Below are 26509 nucleotides of genomic sequence, written 5' to 3'. Positions count from 1 at the left end.
ATATGTTTAAATCCACTGCATTCTCTCATATTCAGATGGGAGTTTTCCTCCTAAGGTTGGAAGCTTTGGAATCATCATTAGTCACTTTACTTTCTTTTCCTTCCATACCTCCTTCTTTTATAAATATGTCCAAGTTAAGTCAGGTTAAAGAATCTCAATGAAGCGGAACCTATGGTTGCAGTTATGTTGCCATAATCCTTCTTTTCCAGTCTCCAAATCAACTCCATAATTGTTCTCCTGGCTTTCAAGCATCTCCATATACTTACTCCACCCGGTTTCCTTGACCTCATATCACTTGCTCCTCAGTCAGTTCCTCGCTGTCTCTTCCTCTCAGGTGGAAAGAGCTTTTGCTTACATTTCATCATCTGGCTGGAACTCTGAGTGTCTTCCATGCATTAGATCTCATTTGAAATCCCTCATTTCTGGCTGGAAATCTGCATCACAGAAAAAATCTATAGATTTCTACAGATTTGCTGTTTTCTAATGAAAAGCCCATAATCTCATGCTGGAACTCGTATGAGAATTAATGTCTCACAAATGAAGCTGAATGTTCCTTCCCTAATATCCAAGGCTTATTGCTTGACTTCTAATACTTAGCAGCTGAGCAGAATCTATCATTAAAATGGGCTTTCCAGTACTTTCTCCCTTACTAATGACATCAACTCTATCATGATCATTAGCTGGTGGGGAGGAACTAGCAGCTACAGGTATTTTTCAGAAACCATTTGACACAATTTCTGTGCATTTTCTATGGAATTTAAAGCTCTTTACATCTTACCTATATCTATGGAACTTCAGTTCATTGCTTATATTCTCTTTGTTGAAATCTTTTCTCTAGGGACATTTAAAAATGTTGCATTGTACTTTAATCTTCAGTCAAGTGTCCGTAATAATAGCACTATTTTTTCATAGTAATTGTAATTACAGCTATAGATTTTTCATGGGCTTAAACAATTATAAGCCCTGATTATTACTTGCCTGCAAACATCTTCAGCTATTTTCTTCTTTCAAAAGATATAGGAACATGTTCTCATTAATAGCATTTCCTTTGCATTACTCAGAAGGCACAAAGAGCAGAGAATGGCTATAATCGTATTGCATAGGGTTCTCTTGGCCTTGAGGAATCTGTGGGGTGTAGAGTTGGAAAAAATGGCTCCTTTGCCATTCTCCCTGGTGCAGGGGAGAGGTTAGAGGGAGTGGCTGGATCATAATGTATTCTGGCTCAGAAACATGTCTCTTGGGAATCTTGTGCTTGTTCAAGCAGCCTGGTAGAAAGATTATGAGGTCAGGTAGAAAGATTAGGGAGCCAGGAGAAGTCCTTGATAGCCCCAGTCACATGTGGAGTGGTTCATGACCATGAGTGCCTACTTAAGAGGAGACCCTTTCTTGCTGGTTGTATGTTTGATAAGTAGACTTCGTCAGCCCAGTGCCAAATGTGAACTCCTGGACTCTTACCATGGATTCACGGACAGTCCACTGAGGCTCTCCAGCTTATCTTGCCACCCAGGCAAGCTGGATCCAGTGATAAATGGTGACATATCAACAGTCACAAATTACTTAAATTGCTTTCAATCCAAAGAGACCAGTCATTTACCCCAGATCAATTTGTGTCTTAAATCTCACATCAAAGACAATGCCTGTTAGTCAGTCCTGTAACTAACTAAGTAAAGGTTTATTAAGAAAAAGAAATGAGTTATTTGCAAGTTCAAACAAGCAAACATATGCACACAAATGAGTTACCATCTGTGGTTCCTAAAGATGACAGAGATTTGGCAATCTGTCAGTTCAGATGTCATTCATGGCAGAACTAAGGGCAATCCCTGAAAATCTCTGCCTTAGTTTAATGTCTCTGATCCTCTGAGGCTGTCTACACTGCTGCTTTTTATCGGAAAAAGGTATGCAAATTGCGCTTCGCAATTTCCGATAGTTTTGTCAGAAGAGGCTTTTCTGAAATTTAATTTAGCTAATTCCTATGGCCTTGGCCAGAGCTGCCATTTGGTTTAGCAAGATCACACCCCATTCTTAGCTGCACACAGTAGAAAATCTGCTCTATTGTTTCTAGTATGGGATCATTTTTAAAAAATTTTTTAAAAGTCCCCTCTCACCGCATATTCCCTGTCTGATAGACTGATGGTGTTATCAGTGATTACTTCTGCTGTGGTTTCACCTCTGAAGTATGTTACCCCATTCGTATTCTCCACTTCTCCCTATAACACACATTGTCCACGTCCCATGAACGTACTCAGGCATTTGATTTTAAATGTTCCTAGCTCCATCTATGAATGTGATTGTTTATGGCAGATCTATACATAAAGAATTTAAAGCATTTACATGAGAATGTTTACATAAAAAGTTAAGGATTCTTCACTTGCTGGAAAAGAATAAGGATATGCACCAGCAATAATAAATTAGTCAAAAATAAATAAAGGATCAGATTTTTAAGTTTGATAAATTACAATATACAAACACAACAAAAACTACTATTATTGGAAACAAAAACATTATTAAAATTGAGCACTGTCTTTCAATTGGCTGCAAAGAGTTAGTGTCATGAGAATAGTGTGTATAACCAAAAGGTGGCAGCATTCCATACAATATTTATAAGAACACCTCTTTCAATTACCCATTCTTTCTCAAGCTCATCTCGATAAAACAAATTTTATCCAATATGCTTTCTAGTCTATAGGAATACCATATTCAAAATGACCTCTGGTATGAGAAGTAAATATTGTTTAGCACCAGGAACATGGAAACATCCTATGTATCTCAACAATGGACAAGACACAACAGGATACCTAGATATACATTTTACAAAGCAGTATACAAGAGTTTTATACCCCTGTCATATCACTAGTTTACAGAATTTATGTATTGCTTTTGTTCTCTACCTCAATAATGGCCCTGTAAATAACACACTTGATAACAAAGTTATAAATAATAGTGTATAGTAAAAAAAAAATCCCCTTAGAAGACTCTGATGATACAGGACAAGGTAGGTAGTTGTTTATTAGAGGATTAAATTATTTAAACCCAAAATGCAAACTTTTTCTAGTGACAGATGAGTGGAATGAAAATCTCCGCTAAAGGAAATATTGAACAATTGAAAGCTAGCAAAAGATAGGTAATAAGGAGCTGTAAAATATATCCAACCATCCAGTCAAAATACTAAATTTTTAAAAAATATTTAACCAGAAAAGACCACTTGAGGCAAGAATCTCTTTTACAAGAGTATCCTGGCAAGAAGGGCAGCATAACAGTCAATTATTACAAACAAAATCCAGGTTTCTTAATTAAAATACAAAATACTGGCTCTGCTGTGTAGCCTGTAATAAGTTATGTCCTGAGAAGACTGTAATTATACTGGCGCCTGCTAGTGCCGCCATAGTTAAGTCTGTCACCGTTTCCATTATAAACCCCATTTTTAAGCAATTTATAACTCAGCCGTAAAAAATCATTCTGGACTAAAACTTGGCATGGAAGGTTTCAGACCAAGAAGTTTTCAGGGTTTGTTTTTTTTCCTCAACAAAAACAATGTGGTTGGTCATCTTTATATTTTTTTAGGCATGCACTTAACAAACCAGAAATTTTATGGTTTCAGAAGCTTTCTATCCATCCTATAACATAAACATAGTTTCTTTTTAAAAATGCATCAGTTTATAAACTGGACTAGTATCCTTCACTTCTCAAGTAGGATTTTACCTCTTCAGAGATCCATACTTACATGAAAGCAGACCACACAATACCCCTGAGTATGGAGAAGTATGAGTATCACCATTTTAAAGATGGGAAACTGGGGCAAAGAGAGTTTTAGAAGTAACTCAAGGCCACATAGCAAGACATTGCATGAGCCAGGGTTGGAACTCAAGAGTTCCTGTCCCCCAGTCACATGCTCAATCAATCAAGCTGCATTGCCTCACTTACATTCCAAATTATTACTGATCAAGTGACTAGTGACATTCTCCAGTCAATATAGATCAATATCCAGGGAAGATAGGAAGGTGAATTAATGATGATTGGAACAATATTGGCCAGCCTCCTACCTCTGTAATCTCTGGGCCTTCACTGGAGACTGTGTTGGTCAGAAGGTGCCAAACCAGTTCTACTTCCATAACTGGAGAAGCAGCCTTTCATGAATCTCATGGAAACAAAAAGGCTGAGGTTTCTTTGCAGATCACTGGCTTCTTCGTGCCCTGGCCTATCTATATTGCTGCTGATCCCACAGAACAGGTCAGGAAAATACTGTCCTAAAGCACAGGTTCTTCCTGTGCAGACTTTTACTCAGGGAGGGAGCATAGGTCCCTGAGAGAGTATTCAAGTATGCTTGTTCTCTGCTGGTAATTTCTGCTCAATTTGCTAGCACTCCAGGCCAACATTACTGTGGGATGTGAACTATTCCTGCTTGTGCTTTATCAATGGACTTGTTAATTAAGTTTTCATTGCATAACATGTTCTCACTGAAGAGGCATGAACAGACAAAACCCAGTTTGATTTTCAGATCCAAGGCTCTGTTTGCAGGCAGGCAGTTAATCAACAGGGAACGATACTTTTCTGGGTAGATGTGAGATGAAATCATTGAGGCAGCAGGGAAACCCCTGAAACTAGTCACTTTTCAAGGCAGAAATGACTTTTAAAAACTTGGTCTAGTTCAGGGGTTTCCTAACTTTTCAGCATCACGCCCCCTTTTTGAGTTTTGAGAAACCCTCACGCCCCCCCACCCCCAGCAAAACTTGTTGAGAAAAAAAAGGAACTGACTGGGGCCAAAAAACAAAAATAGCAGCAAAACTTGGGGGTGGAGGGAAGAGATTGATGAGGGGGGGGGAGAGGATGGGATGCCTTGCGCTCTCCACTGGTATTTCTTCATGCCCCCCTGGGGGCACGCCCCCCAATTTGGGAAGCCATGATCTAGTTCCTTCATGATGTACAGCTTCTACCCACCAAAAGTTCCAAATGCTAAGTCAACAGCACAGAAGTTTGTTAGGCTACAGAGGCCAAGTCCGAATGATTATACAGCATGGAGACTATGGTGTAGTTTTAAATGTGGAAGTTGGGAGCATTCTTAGCCATACAAGGATGCAGCATATATGTGTAAATAATTAACCCATTGCTTAAACTAACCTGTGATTTTCTTGCTTTCCTAAGGGTGGACCAGTTGTATTAATCTTCATCCTTCCTAAATCTTGTCTGTTGGGAAATGGAGGGGAGAGGCAAGGTAACAAATTGCTCTACTCAAGGCCATAGGTTCTATATCTGCATGTCTCAGGTAAGTCAATGGTATTCGAGTCTATGCCATACCAATGCAATGACTGCAAATCCCAACTTCACAACACCAGCTATGTGAATGGAGGAGTAGCAGTTGCTAATAATTTTTTTTTATATCTTCTGGGAATTTCAAGGCCCTTTACAAAAGTGAGTGAGTATTTTCCCTATTATTACAGCTGAAGTAAACTGAGGATCCCACAGGTCATCCAGCTATAGACTAGAATAAACACAGACTTCTTGATTTGAAGTCTTGTGCTTTACCAAACAATACAGTCCCTGCACCAGACAGTTTATAGTCTTTTCCCTATGTGTTTATACAGCTTTAAGCATAGCGGAGTTCTCTTACTGGTACAAATAATTAATAATAATAATATCTTCCCTCCCGCATCAGTATCAGTGCTATGCCTACACATCCCTTTTCATGGTGCTCATGGGTATTTCACATACTTGTATACTTTGGTTGTTGTATACCACTGTTGTCTACTATCCCATAGCAGTTGTACAGGAGCTTTTTACCTGGGTCTCTTCATTCTTATTGATTCTTCCCAAAGAAATATGTGCACAAGGTTTATTTAGCATAATTCAAAGATTTTAGTGTGTATGTTGTGCCCCATTAATATAATATGCTTTTATGTACATCTTTTAGTCTTGCAGTGGTCTTTGTACCATGTGGGAAAACTGGTTCTTTAATAATAATGAATATCTATATAGCACTTTTCTTCTGTAGATCTCAAAGTATTTCACATTTTTAATACTTTTATCTTCCTAATACTCTTGCAGGTTGGAGAAGTATTATTATGTCGATTTTACAGATGGTGAACTGATGCACAGGGAGGCTGTGTTACTTATGGCAGTACAAACTGATTAAAAGTACTGAAACAGCAATGTCTCTCTCTAAGTCTCGAGGTATCTATTACAAAAAGAGAAAGAAAGTGTTGCTAAACCAGGGAGGAGGGAAACTAGAAAAAAAGAAAAGAAAATGACATCTCTCTCCACAGATGTTGGAAAGAGTAGAAGAGATGTGGGGGCAGGAAAAGGGAGAAAGTAAACAGTTATGCTGGAAAAGGTTTAAGGTAAGAAAGCAGAAAACAAATGGACATTGAACTCATCCATGCAACAGTCTGCAAAGGAGAGAACTGGAGAGTGAGAGAGTAGGAAGCAAAGTAAGAGAAGGCATACAGACAACCTATAGATAAAGTAGTAAAACCAAAAAATTTGAAAGGCGAAAACGTGAGTAGGAAAAAGTCAGATCAAAATATTTCCAGGAAATATGCTAAAGATATAAGTAGAGTACTTGGGGAAAGTGCACAAGAGAAAAAATCCTGGAAGTTTGAAATAAATTAAAAAATTTCAAGAGAAGATCAGTAGTGTGACAGAGACATTTAAACTAAAAAGTTATGATTTATTAACACAGTTATTTAATGTATGTTCAGTAAATAATGACAAAAAGCAAAGGAAGACAGCAAAATCTAGAGGAACCCCTGATAGAGGAGCTAGGACCACATTGGTACAACAGAAAGGTTAATGCCAGTGGTCAAGGAGTCTAACAGGCACCAGTTTTTAGCTAGAGCAGAAGAAAAAATTTTTAAGGCGAAGTCAAACATAAAGGTTTTATAGGGCACATCTACATAGCAGAGCTAAACTCCAAATAAGCTATTCAACTTGAGCTACATGAATTGAGTAGTTTAAGTTGAAATAGCTTATTTCGACTTTTGGCGCTGACTACACAGCAGTTATTTATAGATAGAGCACTCTTCCCCCAACTTCCCTTACCGTACAATGAGGGTTACAGGGGTCAGAGTAAGAAGTCCAGCTCAACATCATTTCGAAATAACTGCTCTTGTGTAGACGCAGACTGTTATTTCAGAGTATCATTAGTTATTCCGAAATAACGCTGCTGTGTAGACATAGCCGTAAAAAGTTATGCACTGCTTCTTAAATGTTTTCTATGTCCAAGTGTTTTTCATTTGCCATTGTGCAATTCCTTTTACTAATTAGAGCCTTACTGTAAACCAAAGAGGATTACTGAAGTTCTTTTGGTTTGTAAAATATGCAAATGATGATGTTTGAATGATGGATCATTTTGTCAATTGTATGTTCTGTGGTACAAGTATTGCAAAGAATATTTGTGAAAGAAGCTTCTATTTTTTTCAGTCATCAAACACAATATCATTAAAAAAGCTCATTTTACATATTGCAAAATGATTTTTAGACTCTTTTGAATCATTAAAACTGTAGTGTGTTTTATGATACTGATTATACCATCCTGAGGGCTTTTACAGCATAGTGCATGGTGATCTATATTGAACAACCTTCACAGATGATTTTTGCTTAAAGACAGAGGTCTTTGCCTGTGGATCAAAAAAAAACAAACAAACAAACAAAAAACAACCCCTTATTCTATGATGTATCAGAGGGGTAGCTATGTTAATCTGAATCTGCAAAAGCAAAGAGGAGTCCTGTGGCACCTTATAGACTAACAGATTTATTGGAGCATAAGCGTTTGTGGGAAAAGACCCACTGGCTACGTCTACACTGGCCCCTTTTCCAAAAGGGGCATGCTAATTTTACAGGTCGTAATAGGGAAATCCGCGGGGGATTTAAATATCCCCCGCGGCATTTAAATAAAAATGTCCGCCACTTTTTTCCGGCTTTTAGAAAAGCCGGAAAAGAACGTCTACACTGGCCCCGATCCTCCGGAAAAAAGCCCTTTTCCGGAGGATCTCTTATTCCTACTTCAAAGTAACAATCAAAGTAGGAATAAGAGATCCTCCGGAAAAGGGCTTTTTTCCGGAGGATCGGGGCCAGTGTAGATGCTCTTTTCCGGCTTTTCTAAAAGCCGGAAAAAAGCGGTGGACATTTTTATTTAAATGCTGCGGGGGATATTTAAATCCCCCTCGGATTTCCCTATTACGACCTGTAAAATTAGCATGCCCCTTTCGGAAAAGGGGCCAGTGTAGACGTACACACTTTGTCAGATGAATGTAGTGGAAATTCCTTACATGTATGTAGTGGAAATTTTTGACACCATCAGTTTAGGATTAAACAAAGACTGTGAATGGCTGCTAGAAGTGGGCCTCATCCTCCCTTGACTGAATTCACCTCATTATCTCTAGCCTTACTCTTGATTGTTACTCTTTTCTTATGCCTGTATATTTATACCTGCTTCTGGAATTTCCATTACATGCATCTGACGAAGTGGGTCTTTGCCCATGAAAGCTTATGCTCCAATACATCTGTTAGTGTATGTCTACGCTTGCAGTCTAATTCGAACTAGGGCTGCAAATATAGGCATTTGGAATTGCAAATCAAGCCTGGGATTTAAATATCCTGCGCTTGATTTGCATCTTCCCGGCCGGACGCCATTTTTTAAATTTACAAGCCCGAAGTAACTGCCCATGTCTACACGTGGCAGTGAAACGGGTGTTCGAAATAAAGCCCTAGTTCAAACTACCTGTTATTCCTCCTGCAATGCGGTTTAACAGGGAGTTCAAACTAGGGCTTTATTTTGAATGCCCGTTTCACTGCCGCGTGTAGACATGGGCAGTTACTTCGGGCTTGTAAATTTAAAAAATGGCACCCAGCTGGGAAGATGCAAATCAAGCGTGGGATATTTAAATCCTGGGCTTGATTTGCAATTCTGAGTGCCTACATTTGCAACCCTAGTTCTAATTAGACTTCAAGTGTAGACATACCCTTACTCTATAAGGTGCCACAGGATTCCTCATCGCTTATTCTGTTATATGATTTCTATCAAATGCCTGAAGACATACCCCCTGGCCAGGGCTGCAGACTTGCCTGAACTTTTCAAGAATTGGATGAGAAACCTCTGGAAATATACACTTCTCTGGAAAATTGTGTTGGTAACTGACTAGGTAGCACTTAGCTATGGGTCAGTACTGAACCAGGTTCTCTATGTAGTGGACACTTGCGATGCAGGGCATTCATCTGAATGAAACAAGAAATATAGATCCTTTTTAGTTATTGATCCCATGAACTTGTAACAATAGGGACATTAGCAGAAATATTTCCTGGTAAAATATTAAGGCCAAAGACTAATCTAAATTTCCCTTGAGATTAGAATTTAATATGGCATCTTCCTCATCCTGCTGTGATATAATGACAGATAAAGCTATTCCTATCCATACTATGTAACTAGAAAATGTTTTGGGACCTCTGGAATGAAAGATGTTTATTCAGGTATGTTGCATTTAATCATATGCTGCATCACTTGTCTCCAGCACTTAATTTCAGCAATATCTCAGCAATTTATTCTGACTCATTAAATATAATTAAAAATTCCAATATAGATCATATTCTCTACTCTGCCAGCAGAATTCCTTTTTAGAGTTCCATGCATAACTTCAGTGTAATCTATGGCCCTATGCCAGGGGTTAGCAACCTTTGGCTCTCAGCCCATCAGGGGAATCCACTGGCAGGCTGCAAGTTTATTTGCTGATGTTGAGCACTTGCAGGCATGGCTTACTGTAATTCCCAGTGGCCACAGTTCACCATTCCCAGCCAATGGGAGCTGTGGGAAGAGTTGGACTGTGTATCCCTGTAGCCCACATCGTTTCTCGCAGTTACCAATGGCCAGGAACAGCAAACGATGGGTGTTGCAGAGTTCCATGCCTGTGGATGGTCAGTGTCAGTCCATAGCACCAGCACTGCCCTCCAGTGGGGCTGTACAGACCCAAAGAGATGCATCTGCATGATAGGCCTGGGACAGTGCAGCCACATCGGTGGTGCAGCTGGCTTAGTGCTGTCCTGCGGCCCCACATTCTACTTATTTCTCCATTATGATTCCTGCTGAATGTCCTGCCTAGGCATTTGAGGAGGAGTAGGTGGCCCTTCTTGCTCCTCCCACATGTTGCCTCCTTCAATGCTGTTTCTTGTGCTTGGAAATCTTACCATCTCCTTGTGCTCTACATCATTTCTCTCAGTTAGTGAAATCTCTCCACACATCTCTTCTTCCTTTTTCAACCACAACTCAAGAGAGAAAATAATTATGCCAACAAAGAGCAAACTTGCACAGCATTAAGGTTCAACCTTCTTTTTATGTATGATACAAATTTTGGGGGTGGATATATTCCATCAGTTGCATTCATAGACTTGACAGGACAATTGGAGCCTCAGCTATATTGTCTCCATCTCATTTAAATTGTGATTTCCTCTACTTTGTGTGCAGCAAACCAGTTATTTCTAGAGAACCAGCGCTATCATCACTTTGTGAGTGTAAACTGATGTGAGATACTGAGTCTAGCAGAGCACTCTACTGAGATGTCACTTACTGTGCATAGTTTTGAGCAGCAGTGTCCTCCAATAAAAATGCCACATTCAGTTACTGCAGTAACCTGCTGCAGACTTTGGAACTGTTATTTGTTGAAATGTATGGTCAGGCATCCTGAATCTGCGAATGGCTATTTCCCAAGCAAAAGTAATTCCAGGATTTATTATTTTTTGTTAATGTCATCCAATCTGTAGAGTGATCTGGACATACCAGTTATGAGGTTAATGTCATTTGCTAGGTCTGGCAAGAGATTGCTTACATGCTCTCGTATATAAATTCTGTGCATATTTGTATTTTGGAATAAAGATTGTTGGTTTTAGAGAGAGCCAAAACTGGAACCTCAAATCGAAAGTAATCTGAATTTCGGATTCAAACACACTGCTGCAGTTTTGATTCTGGATTAGATACAAAACCACAAGAGGCCTTGAATGCAGCTAAAATCTTATGAAAGTAGTTGGTTGCATACAGTTTCCGTTACTTTTTAAACTGAAATCTTATGCAAAGTTCATGTTGTCATAAATCTGAATCCTAGCTCCAATTTGACATTGAACCTGAGTCCTCACCTAAACTCAATCCAGATCTAAATATCACTACTTGTTTCAACTGTAAGCAATACTTGTGGGGCATGGATCAGCATTCCTGTCTTGCATCCCTGGAAAGCTAATTATCCAACTAGGGGACCAAATTCAGTGATGAATCCTGATCCTGGTCACATGCTGCTTGAGCCAGGTTGTGAATATCCAAATATCCAGATCCAAACAGCACTACTTGTTTCAACTGTAAGCAATACTTGTGGGGGCATGGATCAGCATTCCTGTCTTCCTCCTCATCCCTGGAAAGCTAATTATCCAACTAGGGGACCAAATTCAGTGATGAATCATGAATCCTGATCCTGGTCACATGCTGCTTGAGGCAGGTTGAGAATACACTAAGAAGAAGACTTGCCAATAAAAGACACCACTATACTATATTTATGTGAGGTGTCTTCCTTGGCTAGTCAGTCTACCTACAAAAGAGATAAGAAAAGGACATAATCAGTTCTTATTTATCTAAACTGCTACAGGATATCTGCTTCAGCTCAACTAATAGAACCTTTAATTTTTGGAGGGGCTATGGTATCGTATGTGTGAGAGATCTGTGATAAATGTCTGTTGTCTGTAGAACATGAACTGTTATGGAAGAATGCTATGTTTGTTCCCATAAAATGAATTAAGGGCTTTTTTTTAAAGGTTCTAATCAGGAGGACTTGCTGGTTCAGAGTAGGTAAGCTCTAGTTTAAGTATTTTGTTCTGGCTTAGTTTGATAGTGACTGAAATTATTGCCCTTAACTGTATGATTAGTGGTTTACTTGATTATTCTGATTCCTATTGAATAGCTGTTTATAAAATTAAAAAGCACTCTCACCATTGAGAGAATTCGTTGGCACTTTCAGAAGAGAAACTAAAGGTTGACTGACCAGGTTTGTACTTTAGGCATGTTAGCCCTCAGTTCATCTAAGGGGCAACAGGCAACAATAGAAACTTCCTATGTTATCTCACTGAAGTTTCCAGGGCAATCAGACCAAGACCTTTTATGAATATTTAGAGAAAAATGTATCTCTATTAGTCCCAAAATATTAGCGAAACAAGAGGAATAAGTATTAAAGGGGTAGCCATGTTAGTCTGAATCTCTAAAATCAGTGAGGAGTTCTGTGACACCTTAAAGACTGACAGAATTATTTGGGCATAGCTTTTGTGGACAAAGACCCACTTCTTATATAACTTCAGCTGGTGAAAGAGACAAGCTGTTGAACGTACACGGAAGAAAGAAGAGCTCTGAGTAAATTTGAAACCTTGTGTTGTTGACCGGCAAAAGTTAGTCCTACAAAATTTGTTTGTGCAGAGAAGAATGGGGATGTTTTGGTGGAAAAGAGAAATAAATATGGTTACGGGAGATTATGGAGGAGGTGTAAAATAATATCCTTGATACCCGACCTCTCCTCTGAGTAGGACAAATGGGAGTTCATACATAAATGAAAACTAAGATTTACTTTATAGTGGACACAGCAAATGGTGGTCGAGGGAAAATAAATGGAACAAGAAAACTCAGTAGGATCCTGATCATTCTCTCATAACGGACCAAGGGTTCTACCATGAATTTCATTGTTAACAGTAGCAGTACTATTATGGGATAAATCCTTCCTTTGACAATGCCTGTGGGGTTGCCTGGCTATCATCAGTGTGCCTTGAATGGGTCCTTGATTTAATGGAAAGTGTTCAGTATGCTTCAATCAGAGTTGGATTGGGCCCCAAGGGCAGACCCGAATGTATGAGAAAAGTTTATTTGTGCCTACAATAGTAGAGAAATTGTTCACAAAGTGGCTCATTAGGGTGAGAATATATTTCTGTAGTGTTCGTAAGTTCACTGAAAACTATGGTCATCTGCTGAGAAGGTGCTAGTCACATCAGTGAAAGCTGCTGAAGGCAATTTGGCATTTCAGTAACTTTTTTCATTTTTTCCTATTTTCTTTCTTTTTATGTATTCTTGCCCCTGCCTCACTTCCCAGTTGTGTCCTCATTAAGGGAAGTTTCCCTAAAGTTTAAACCATATGGTAATTTTATACAATTAGGACACACACTATGAATTTATGTAAATTATATGAAAATCAAATGTGCAGGCCTTAATAAAATGGAGATGAGAACCATAATTTCAAGTTAAGCATTTGTGCGCAACTGTTTAGCTATCTATCCAGTTATACTACATTGGAGAAATAGTTTAAATCTCAGTTTTGGACTTTTACTGGGAAATGCAGTACAGTCATTTATGACACAAAATACACTTTAAACAAATGATTATTGATAATTACAAATTACAACCTATGTAATGTATAATTACACCATTAACTACATGTGCATTTTGAATACGTTGCTTACTGACTTTGTTTTTATTTAGATTGCCTTCTGCTAATTTTCAGTTTAAACAGAGAAGTAAACTGAGCTTTAATTGATAAATTATCATACAGGCGTTTTTTTAAGGGTAATCTTCATTTAGTTAAGCATCTTAAAATATAAACAATTCTCAGAATAAAATCCTAATATGTCATATAATTGAATGTGTTATATTCAAATTTACTAATATACAGACGGAAAGATCTGTATTATAAGCATTAACAAATTTAAGACATACAGTTGAAGTAAAATTAAATTATAGAGCTGGACTTTTCTGGAAGCTGTGTGTAAATGTCAAATTCTGTAGTTAATTTACATATATTACTGTACATTGGGGTTCTGGGGGTGGGTGAAGCTTTGTCTGGCAGCAGAAGGGTTAAGGACTTTTTTGCTTTGCTGGGTTCAAATTACAATGAGAAGCCTCTTCTTTCCCAGCAGGGTTGTGCTTACATTAGTCTTTAGATCTCTGCTGAAGAGAGCTGTTATATTTGTGCCTGCAAGAGTTGGAAATAACAGTTAAGAAGCTGACAGGAGTTGAATGGATTTACAGAAGTTTTTTTTCAAGTAAATTCAGGGAAACATATGAATTAGATTAGTACATGCTTAAGAATTAGTTTACATTAAGGTGATTCAAAAGATGTTAAAATTATCACCAGGCTGCTGGAAAAATATAAATTATACTACCGAAATAGAGATCAAGACAAATCTGTGACTCAGGACTTTATCTTGGAAAGAGGGCAAGGTGTGAGAAGAACTCAGAATAACAAGTGAAGATAACTCTGGGAACTACAGTGTATCAGAAGATCATCTCTTACTAACACAACCCTGAACTAAAGACCTGGTTATCTAAGGTTTTTATAGGAATGCCTAGGTCAGCTGACAAAATACTGGTCTTCTGCTCCATAAATGCAGAAAAAGCGATAACAACAGTGGAAAATTGGAAGTCTGAATTTCAGCTTTCCTAGAAATAACTGCAACCTGACACATTCCATAATATTTAAACAGAGGGCGGGGGAGAATCACCAAAGATGTTATGTTTAGAGATGACATTGACATGAAGAATAGGTAAATTTTGTTTTTCTGCCACTGGGAAAGCAGACCTCATAGGAGCTCAGAATAAGCAGAAGTATTTTTGTTCTTTTTTCTTTTCAAAGATGAACCTAACGACACTCAGAGCTTTCCTGGGCTTGCTCTGGAATTGCTGGGTTCTGGTGGGTCATGCACAGGGGGGCTTAGGAGACAATCATGTCCATTCAAGTTTTATTTACAGGAGGCTCCGGAACCATGAGAGAAGAGAGATCCAGAGAGAGATTCTCTCTATCTTGGGTTTACCTCACAGACCCAGACCATTTTCACCTGGAAAGCAGGCTTCTTCTGCACCCCTCTTCATGCTGGACCTGTACAATGCCATGACAAATGAAGAGGATACTGATGAACTGGAGTATTCACTGAGGGAATCAATGGGAGGAGTGACCAGAGGGGTAAGAAAAGGATATTCTACATCTCCAAATGCATACTCCCGGAGAATACAATTATCTCGCATGACCCCCTTGACCACACAGAGTCCTCCCTTAGCCAGCCTGCGTGATACCAACTTTCTGAATGATGCCGACATGGTCATGAGCTTTGTCAATTTAGGTATGTTTAAACATTTTTTCTTCTCTGTTTTACAAGCTAGAGCCCTGATCCTGTAGTTTGTACAGACACAAATCTCCCAGCAGGAGCTTAGCCTGTATAAACAAAGCAGGATTGGGCCCTGGAAGTTGTACTTCTAATAAAATAGAACTTGTACTAATGGTAAAGTAGCTACATTGTAGGTGGTCATGGAAAAAGGTTTCTCTCACTGTTTATGTAAAGTCAGTTTCTATAACTCTCCTCTCCTGGCTTCTGTTTTCTTTCTTTCATTGATGTAATGAAAGTGCTAGCCTTAGGCCAGCTCCATTTTTTAAAATTAAAAAAAAAATCAGACATATATGTATATTGATGGGTTATTTTCCTCTGCCTTTTATGTCAAGCTCAAACATAAACAAACATCAAATGTTAATATTTTAAAGGCTAAAATGTTAAGAAGGAGTGGAATCAAGCCGTTTCTGACAAGAGAGGGCCTTTTTGTGGTTTATTTTTTTCTGTTTGTAAATGTCAGATTTTTGTTATCTTTTCAGCTGGATGGTTGGATTTTGTGGTATCTGCTGCTGATTTTTTGTTTCTATTTTATAATCAAGGTTCATATTTTTAGTATTTTGTCAGGATGCCTGGAACTTGGGTTAGGTCTTACTTTGTATGTTTGTTTATAACATAAATAACAGATATACTATCTTATATCAAAAGCATGCTTGGGCTCTTGAAAATATATACTAAAATATATGGATGAAATCTAAGTTATGCGATCTTGAGTAGCCACATGTTTACCAGTTATGAAACATTACATAATTCAATTTAAAAAAATCAGCTGCACATATCTTAACTAAAATAGGCAACTTAAATGTCATTAACAATGTTGCAAACAATTCTTTAATTTACTCACTATTTTACAATGTAAAATGAAAAAGGCATTTGCAGCAAGCCTGACAGCACTATTTATACAGCTTCTAATTTGAGTTTAGCAGCAAAAGACTTTAAATGAAAACCTGAAGTTTTTCTGCAAGTGCTATAAAAGATGTGATAAACCCTCTTGGTTTCCAGAGTAATAGTTATTACGGGTAACTTTTAAAATATTGGCCCATATTCTGAAATAATCATTGTCACACACATTTGGGGCTTTTTTGTCTTCCAGGTCTCTTAAACCTGCTGCAGGATTAAACGTGTCTTTAAATCGCCAATCTTCTTGGCTAACCAGAATTTGTAGGAAAATTACACCCTAGACTTTAATTGCCAAATAATAAAATTTCATTAAACTAATTAGTTGACAGATTAGTGTGCTCAGTTTTCAGACCTACTTTTTTTTTTTTACAAAACAGCAACATATATTTGAAACTCCAGTTACAACTAATACATTTTATTTTATGTTCCTAGAAGTCAACAAGTTGAACAGAATAAAACTTCTTTTTTAAAGACCAGTTCCTTTCCAGGGGTTTTCTAAACATTATACTTCTTGAATATTAGTTGAAAATTATTGGCTACATGATACAACACACAAAAAGTACAGCAATTAAAGTTAAAATGCCAATATGAAAAAAATAGGAAGCATAATGATCTCCTAAGCATTAGTTAAGTATCCAGTCTTACAAAAGTTTACTTATGTACTTAATTCAAAGTGGTCATATCCTCAGCTAGTGTGAATTGATGCTGTTCCATTAAAGTTAATTGAACTACAATCACCTACAATAGTTGAAGACCTGCCCTTTGCGTAATCTAGATTATTTTAATAGGATTTCTTACAAGATGAAATATTAAACATGTGAATAAGTCTTTGCATGATTAGGATCAAGACTGGACTGGCCAAAATTCTGCAGTGCTTACACAGCCAAAACTCCCATTCAGGTGAATTAAAATCTTGTCTACGTGTCTTAGTATTTCTGCCTCTCATTTTGGCTTGAGGTCCACGTTCCTTTTAAAAAAAACATTAACATTATATATTTTGTCTTACATTTTAAACTGAAAACTTGGAGTGCGAGTTTTCTTGTGGTTACAGTAATTACACATGAATAAAATTTCAAGAATAGGCTATGAATTTCAGGTTTTGTTTGTTATCTATCTGTAAGACATTTAAAATATATTTTAAACATAAATTAGGCTTAACCCTAAATCAGTTTGAATGCCCTTCCACAGAGTGCATTATGTGTAATTGCGGTTTATAGCATGCTTCACTGTGCAACATTCGTAATAAATATTGATGGCTAATATTTATTAGCTTTAACATTTTTATTAAATGAGCCTCTGTTTTAGCATAATAACATATGACTAAATAAGTCACTGAAGCAGGTAACCATTTGGTTTGATTTAAGATCTCAACAGATGAGAGCAAGCTATGTTAACATACAATGGGGAAAATATACATTAATAAATCAATACTTACACTTTACCTTAAAACAATACAAATTGAGGTAAAATTGTTAGTAAAAGAACACAAATTATTTTAGATTTGAAACGTTGAACGACTTTTATCAAATTAATAAACCTTTGTAGTCCCAGATTGCATTGATAAAATGTATGTAATTAGTTATATGCCAGTGTTAATATTGTCACTAATGCTTTCAAAGCAGATTAATTGTCTTGCTAATTTAATCCATTGTGTTGCCAATTATAATTGCTTGAAACACATATGATTAAAAAATGTGCAAGCATCCAGCTGGAAAAGCCTTATTAGGTATGAGCTACAAAAAATAAAATCCTTATTAGGTATGACATACAAAAACAAAATCATCCTTATGGGAAACACTGTAAATTACAAAAGAAGCTGGGGAAAAATAAAAATCAGTGAAGGGCAAATCCCTTTCTGTTGAAGAACAAAATCTTCACATATATGTTAATTTCAATAAAAATCTACCTGTCAGAATGCAGCTCTAAACTTCTCACATTTTAAAATGCATTTTACAAATATAACAAATATAAAATACATTTCCTTGAGCAGCCAGGATAAAAAAAATGAACATATTTATCTTGTCTAAAATTATAACTGTAAGTACATGTTGTTCATATGAGAATTATGGCCCCTTCTTTCTCCAAAGATATACACAGGGAATGAGCTATGTATTTCCCTATGCTTTATATAATGCTACGCATATTGGCAACTCACCATAAATATTGATGATTGTAACGGAAGAATTAACTGAGTTGGTCCAGAAAACAAAGAATAAACCATAGATTTTTAATAATCTGATCATATAACCTACAACTTCAGAGCTTCTTTTTTTGTTCATGGGTGGTTTTTTCCTGCTACATTTTGACCCAGACTATTGTAAGTGAGTGACTGCAGCTTGGAATTCTGGCATCTTCTTTTTGGCTGATCTCCAAAATGACATCTATGACACTGTATTCACCAGGGAAGAGCTAAATCCTATAATAAGTAAAGAGTCCTTGCTCACTGTGTACAGTGGGAATTGTGTCAAAGGAAGGACACAGCTGAAAAAAGACTTCAAGGTTTGCCCACCCCTTACTTTAAAAAAATCAATTAAAGAAAAAAACTTGTCTCAAGTTTGGTTCAAAGAAACAGAGAAGAGTTTAACAGTTATGTTCAAACATTTCCAGTAGAAGGATTAAGTTTTCTATAAACCATCAATGACTACTGCTACTAATATGCTTAAGGGTTTATCCTTATTTCTATTAAATATCTATATATTTACTTTTGTTTACGAGACATCTATAAAACTTTCTGTAAGCAGATATTTGTTTTTAGCAAGCAATTCTATTTTCTGTCTTGCTACATTTGGTTTGAATACTTTTGGCCACTGCTACATTATGGACTACAAAAATAATAAAACCTTTAGTTTTCAATTATTATTATTATCTTGCCTAACATGAAAACAGTTTTAATTTTTAAAAATGCAGATGGGAAAGTCATTATTATATTAGTCAGCTAAAAAATTGCATATTGTTTAAAAGAAGGAACTGACTGTGATATTTGCTTTAAAAAGCAGCAAATGTCCAGAAACAGAAATTACTCTTATATAAAGCATTTGGGGGCTCTGCACTCTTTATTCAAAGTGTCTCCCCGATCAGATCTTTTGAGATTAGCTATCCAATCAAATGTTGACATGAAAGAGTTTGCTTGTTTAAGGCATATTTATGCTCCTCTTTAAAATCTGAAATGAAAAATATATAAAATTTGAAAACATTGCAACCTATTGTTTATTCTGTACAAATATGATATAAAACAACTTTTTGGAGTTATTTTAAGATTATAGTATGAATCCATACTTAAAATATTTACAAATCTATTTATTAGTGTAAAAAAGAGGGGTTCCTATCCATATTTAGCCACTGTGTCTGTACAGTAGCTAGTTTCCTAAACCAAAATAATTGACTTGTATAACCTCCTGCACTAAAGTAACCAATCACTAGTGAAGGGCATGAAGGCTAGAAAATGTCAAGAGCAGCTGAAACTCAGCTAGTGTTTATGTATGAATGCAAAGAGCATAAAAAGATATTAACTTCTGTATTCATTTAGCACTTGTGAACGGCCAAATTTTTTATATTAAAAAAGTGGCCAGTTTCTGACCTTTCAGGCTTAATTTTGGATGCAATGTTATCACAAACATAGAAGTCTCCAATGGAAACATTGAAACAACTTTAATGAACGTGATGCAAAAATGCTCTTATTATCTTGTGTTAAATGGACAGATGCTATTACAGAAATAAAGATTAAATAAAATAGCCCACAGATCTTAATTATTTAAGATCCTAATTAGTTGGGCAAATACTGCAATAAAGTACTCATGAAGATGTTGAATGGAAAGTATAAATCACTGAGTTTCTTTCTTTTCTCTGAATTTTCATCTAAGTGAAAGTTTTGTGAGTCCTGCTAATACTATCCAAACACGAGCCATTCTGGCAATTTGAAACCTCTTTTTGATTTCTCTTCACAACAAATTTTGCAGTCATCCACCCAGCCAACGGAAATAATCCAATGACTTAGAATTCCAAACAAACATCGCAAACAATGAGTACCAAGTGAATAATTTTATATGTTCATATACAGTGCCAAACAGCTTTGAATAATGAACAAACGAACAAATTTGTTATGGAACAAAAAGGCAATAAAGTCATTGAATAACTTATTAACTACCAACAGCTCACTCATCTCTAACCATTTGCTAGTCAGTACTAATCAGCATTTTATATTGTGACAGAGCAAGCTGTTGGTATTTCAAAAGAGAAATAGATGTCCATCCTTCCATCCTGGAATTATATCACTTTATCACTTCATATTTATATATTTCCTTGGAAATTTCTCATGTTACATGAATGTTATGAGTTATATAGGCGTACCTTTAGATAGGTTTGTGTGTTTTGCATGAATATCTTCTAACAAAATAATATTTTTACAACTGTCAGTTATTTCTTTTGCCAAAGTTAACACTTTAAATTCAAGTAAATTGTTGTAGCAACTCAGCCAAAAATATGTCAAGCTCTCCATTAACTGGAGCATAAAGCTGTCTGACTTCCCTTGCCGACAGATTTGAAAGAAATTGCAGATAACTGAAGAGAAACTGGTTTAGCAGATGGTCAGAAGTGCGTGGCAAAGAGATATCTATAATCTTTCTATATAAAATTATACATAAACATATATTTAAAATTTGAATATTTTCCCATTGGAAGGAAGGCTGCCCCAGTCTTGCTTCTATTCTTTAATATGTGTTGCTTCTCCAGATTAAACGCAGCTTGGGGTGAGGACATAGGGATTGTATGTATTGTACAGTACATACTTTCCTCAGAAAATGCCAACTCCTAGGTTGTGTCCAGTAGCCTTTTTTCGAAAAAACATCACCTGCGTCTAGACTACAGCGGCGTTCTTTCGAAATTAAATTGAAAGAACGTGGCTTTTCTTTCGACGGCGGCAAACCTCATTTCACGAGGAAGAACGCCTTTTTTCGAAAGTGCTCTTTTGAAAAAAGGCGTTCTTGAATGCCAACAGGGCTTTTTAGAAAGAGAGCATCCAGACTCACTCGCTGCTCTCTTTCGAAAAAGCGGCTTGCTTTTTCGAAAGTTCCGCTTGCAGTCTAGACGCTCTTTTTCGAAAGAGGCTTTTTAAAAGTATCTTTCAAAAAAGCCTCTTTCGAAAGAGGCTTGCAGTCTAGACATAGCCCTAGTGACTAGCTACAAAAGAGGAAGAGAGAGGTTGGTGAGGATTTAGTCTTTGAGGAGGATTTCCAGGGAGTAATAAGACTTCAGTGGAGATGTGAAGAGGACTTCTTGACTTTCATGTCCTGGCTCCTCTCCTAACCCCCAGCCTTACTAGAAACCTCCCGCGCTAAAGTATCCTCTCAGAATAACAAGCCAACCTTGGTTAATATGTGTTCTCTTTACATATACTGCTGTTATTATTACCTTCTTTAAACGTGATATTCTGAGTATTACCATTGATACCCACCTACTGCCTGAGCAATTGGGACAGCAGATATGAGCCAACCCTTTCTAACCATATTTCCTTTGGGCAGGTTTTCTTGAGCCTACAGCAAGTCTGGGCAAAATATGGCCCATAGGCCAGATCCGGCTGACCAAGCCACAAAATCCAGCCTGCAGAGGCAGCAGGGAGTCCCAGGCAGGCTCCTCTGATTGCCCCACAGCCCTGCGCGCCGCTCAGAAATGCAGCTGCCGGGCTCCGTATCTGTTTCAAAACTGGAGGGGAGGGGGAAAGCTTCAGTAGCTGTCCCCGCCCCCAGCACAATCCCACTGGCCAGTTTCTGAATAGAAACTGGCTAAGGGGAGCTGCCTGTTAGAATAACATGTCCATGCAGCCCGTGCAGGAGCAGGGCAGGCAGGCAAGCAAACTGGCTGAGAAATGTTTTAAGCTTTGTAAGTCTTAGCTCTGCAGTCAGGCAGGCTGGGTTGATTGTTGGCTGATAAGTCTCCTGGCCAGAGCCTGCCTCTGGCACCCCAGCCCCTTCCTGCCCCAACCCTCTGCCCTGACAATCAATACAGGCAGTCCCCGAGTTACGCGGATCCGACTTATGTCGGATCCGCAGTTATGAACGGGGCTTTTCTCGCCCAGGAGGACTGGAGCGGCGGGACGCCCAGATGCGCTGCAGTCCCGCCGCCCCCATCCTCCCAGGCGAGAAAAGCTGCTCCACGTCTCCCTGGTCTGCTGGGGGGGGGGGAACCCTCCCCAGCAGACTAGGGAGACGCAGAGCAAAGCCGCGGAGCACGCCCGCAGCGGGACAGCCCGGGCGCGCCTTGGCTGTCCCGCTGTGGGCGTGCTCTGTGGCTTTGCTCCCCGTCTCCCTGGTCAGCAGACCAGGGAGACTGAGCAAAGCCGTGGAGGACGCGGGCGGTCCCGCCACCCGCGTCTCCCTGGTCTGCTGGTGGGGCGATGCAGCTAGTGCCCCCTCTCCCCCCCCCCAGCAGACCAGGCTTTTCTTGCCTACGCCTGGGGTAGAGCAGCTGGGGCGCTGCCGGGTTGGTCCCGCAGTGCCGCTCCTCGGTGCTACTGTACCAACCCGGCAGCACCCCAGCTGCTCTGCCCCAGGCGTCCTGATTCAGCCGCTGCTGGTCAGTTTCAGCAGTGGCTGAATCAGGACGCCTGGGGTAGAGCAGCTGGGGTGCTGCTGGGTTTCTCCAGTAGCGCCAAGGAGCAGCGCTACTGGAGCAACCCAGCAGCACCCCAGCTGCTCTGCCCTAGGCGTCCCCAAGTCAGCCGCTACTGAAACTGACCAGGGGCTGATTCCAGGAAGCCCGAGGCAGAGTTGCTCTGCCCCGGGCTTCCTGGAATCAGCCACTGATCAATTTCAGCAGCAGCTGACTTGGGGATGCCTGGGGTTCTTAAGTTGAATCCGTATGTAAGTCAGAACTGGCGTCCAGATTCAGCCGCTGTTGAAACTGATCAGTTTCAGCAGCGGCTGACGCCAGTTCTGACTTACATACAGATTCAACTTAAGAACAAACCTACAGTCCCTATCTTGTACGTAACCCGGGGACTGCCTGTATACCAAATACCTCTGCCCCCCCCTTGCAGCTATACCCACTCCCAGATCTGGCATCCCAATCTCCTACCCTAGATCAAAATCCCCCCTACTCTAGGTAACATTCCAACCCCCTGCACTCCAGTCCCCTCCCCTAGGTCACAACTGCCTCCTTCACCCAAACTCCACCCCAGATTCCATTCTCCCTCCTGCTCCCCTATACCTTACCCCAAGCTTCCTTCTGCACCCAATCTCCATTCCAGACCCTGCATCTCCTCCTTTAATATCATGAAAGAGCGTGGCCCTGGATCACTTTCCAAAATCTTGGCGTGGTCTCCATCAAAAATTATTGCCCACCCCGGCCTACAGGCTAACTGAGTTTAGCAGAAAAATTGATTATTATGTGATCATTTTGAGATGCAGTTTTATATTCCCACATAGGTGAGGATGAGCAGTTTATGACGTGTCATCTGAAGACTTCTGCTAAAGAAAAACTTTGGGAGAACTCTGGCTGGTACCAGGCTTGTAATTATTTCTCAAATTCTTTCCATTGTCTCTTCTTTCTCTTTCTTGTCAACAAAGGTGGATCACTTGACAATAAAAGAAGGCAAAGCATTTAAAATAAAGTTTAAGAAAGCATTAAAGAATTCATTCAGAAAACTGAATGAGCTAAAGATGACAAAGGAGAGACTGAAAGAGGTCCGTTCGATGGAATGATCCTCTGGAATCTCTGATATGGAACGTGATGTATTCCTTTTGGCAACACTTGTACACCATGTCATACCAATAAAGTTCTTAAGATTGGAGAAAAATGTGAGAAGGTGGTAGAGATGGAGAATGTTGTTAACAGAGAGACTGGACAATGAAAGGGCACAAGATGTTGATGGATGAGGTGTAAATGAGAGGGAGTGATATGCTCCCTAAGCCATGCAGGTAGAGGTAGAGAACTGAACTCTTCAAACTCCAGTTCCTCCCTTACGGCAAAATAACTTATTCAATGTCCCCAAACCACTCAGTTCCAGTTGCAAATCCTTTCATCCTAGTAAAATAAAATAAGCCTCTCCCCGAGTATGTGTATGTGGGGGAGCACAGAGACTGGCTACTGACACTTATAGTCATAAATAACATAGTAGCGAACTTTTTAAAACCATGGGCTAAAGGATGAGGGTTGCCATGATGCATACAGAGAGGCTGAGATCAGAGGATCAGGAGGAACAATGAATCCTCTTGTTCTGAGTTATATTTATGAGTACTTCATAGCACCTAAAGTTCATATTTTATTGCCAGGCCATGGGGTTTCCCCATTTGCTCTTCTCTTAAAATAACACCCTTGGCTAAAATTTCCTATAAAACACACAAGTGCTACAGCAGGCAGAACTTTGTCAACCCTTGCAACAGCTCATTTAATTTGGGGGGGCAGGAGTTGATTTGTATTTTGTATTGTATTTTGAGACTTGTTTTCTGTGTAAAAATTACTGTGAAATGAGTACAATGGGCCTGTAACTTTGGCCAGATATTAGTAGAGAGATGCTTTGTTAGTCAAACCAAGCTAGTAGTTGCTAACCGACAGTGCTAGTATACTAGACTATTCTGATATATCAACCAATGGTATTCTGATATACCATTCTGATATATCAACTCGGAGGTTGATGTTGTACCCACAATGATAAAAGTGTAGAACTTGGAGTGGCCCATCCTCTATTGATGGCTGGGGCATGTATAACTAATAGGCGCAATGGTACCATGGGACCAAGCATGAAGGCACATTACTAAAGTAATGAGTGGAAGTCTAAGGAAATAGTCAGGAAAATCTGAGGTATCGGTGCTAGAACATGGTACGCATCCATTGTTGGCAACCAACAAACTAGAAAAAATACTCCAATGCTACCAGTAGAGATAGATGCATATCTGTATTCATCCATCCTTCCATTCTTTCCATTCTCTCTCTCTCTCTCTCTCTCTCTGTGTCTCTGGAGTCTTAGTCATTTTGATAGGTGCTGTACGAACACAGAACAAAAATATGAGTATTCAGTTGTAAAATACGATAAACGATTATAAAATAATGTCAAAACCACATCTGTTTAGTCTTCCTGATATGGACAGAATGATTAATTCATAATTTACTAACAGTATAATTTTCCTGGAGAGATGATAGAGCTGACTTTTATGTTGAGGTGGCATTAATTTATGTGCTAACAATTTTATAAGAAAAGTCAAGGAACACAATGAGAAATCTTTGGTCTGGAAAATAAAAGTTTTTAAAATATACTAGGAACAAAAATAATATGGACAATGTTATTGGTCCATTACTAAATAGAACTGATAGAATTATCAATAATGCAGAAGAGGCAGAGGATTCATCACATATTTCTGATCTGTATTTGGAGAAAAATTAATGATGCACTCTCATCCTATGGTGATAACACTCTTTCCATTCCAATAGTATTACTAAAGGATGTTGAACAGAACCTTAAGTTAGGCATATTAAAATGAGCAGTTTTGGATAACTTTTATTAAAGAGTTTTAAAAGAATTAGCTGAGGAGTTTGATGGACCATCATTTTCGACATGGAGAACTATGGAAGTTCCAGAAGACTGAAACAAAGGTAATGCGGTGATTTTTATATAAGGATGATTGGTATGACCTGGAAATTATAGGCCTGTCAACCTGATATTGATCATGGGCAGGAAAATGGAGTGGCTGATACAGAATCTGATTGATAATTAACTAAAGGAGGGTAATGTAATGAGTTTATGAAAAATAGGTCCTGTCAAACGAACATGATATATTTTTATGAGATTACAGGTTTGCTTTATAAAGATTTTAATGTAATACATTTTGCCTTTTGTAAGGCATTTGATTTGGTGCCATATGCCATTTTATTTAAAAAAAAAGATGAACTTAACCTGATATGTATTACATGGATTAAAAAAATGGCTTATTCATAGGGATAGCTCAGTGGTTTGAGAATTGGCCTGCTAAACCCAGGGTTGTGAATTCAATCCTTGTGGAGGCCATTTGGGGTAAAAATTTGTCAGGGATGGTACTTGGTCCTGCTATAAAGGCAGGGGATTGGACTCAATGACCTTGCAAGGTCCCTTCTAGTTCTAGGAGATAGATGATCTCCATTAATTTTTTTTAACTGTACACAGGGATTCAGTCATTCAGCAGATCTGTTTTCAGTGGGATCCTGCAGGGATTGGTTCTTGGCCCTATACTATTTATGATCTTTACCAATGACCTGATAGAAAACATAAAATCATCTCTGAGAGTTTGTAGATGACACAAAGCTGAGAGAGTGGTAAATAATGAAGAGGCCAGGCCACCAATTCAAAGCAAACTGGACTCTTAGTAAACTGGGTGTAAACAAATGATACATTTTAATATGGTTAAATGTAAATATATAGATTAAGGATCAAAGAATATGGGCCATACTTACAGGATGAGATACTTCATACTGTGAAACAGTGACTCTG

General features: G+C 38.5%; 1 protein-coding gene across 1 annotated transcript in view; it reads left to right on the top strand.

Moving 5' to 3' along the window:
- Positions 1 to 13921: 13921 nt before the first annotated feature.
- Positions 13922 to 26509, top strand: part of BMP5 (bone morphogenetic protein 5) — an 85971-nt gene continuing 73383 nt past the window's right edge. The window contains exon 1 of the mRNA XM_006110971.3: positions 13922 to 15114. Within this exon, the coding sequence (XP_006111033.1) occupies positions 14631 to 15114 (484 nt within the window). The 5' untranslated portion in view covers positions 13922 to 14630. The remainder of the gene's footprint in view (positions 15115 to 26509) is intronic.

Source organism: Pelodiscus sinensis, chromosome 3 (assembly GCF_049634645.1).
Source record: "Pelodiscus sinensis isolate JC-2024 chromosome 3, ASM4963464v1, whole genome shotgun sequence".
NCBI classification, from domain to species: Eukaryota; Metazoa; Chordata; order Testudines; family Trionychidae; genus Pelodiscus; species Pelodiscus sinensis.
The sequence above is the reverse complement of the archived record's forward strand: the minus strand, read 5'-3'. Positions and strand labels throughout refer to the sequence as shown.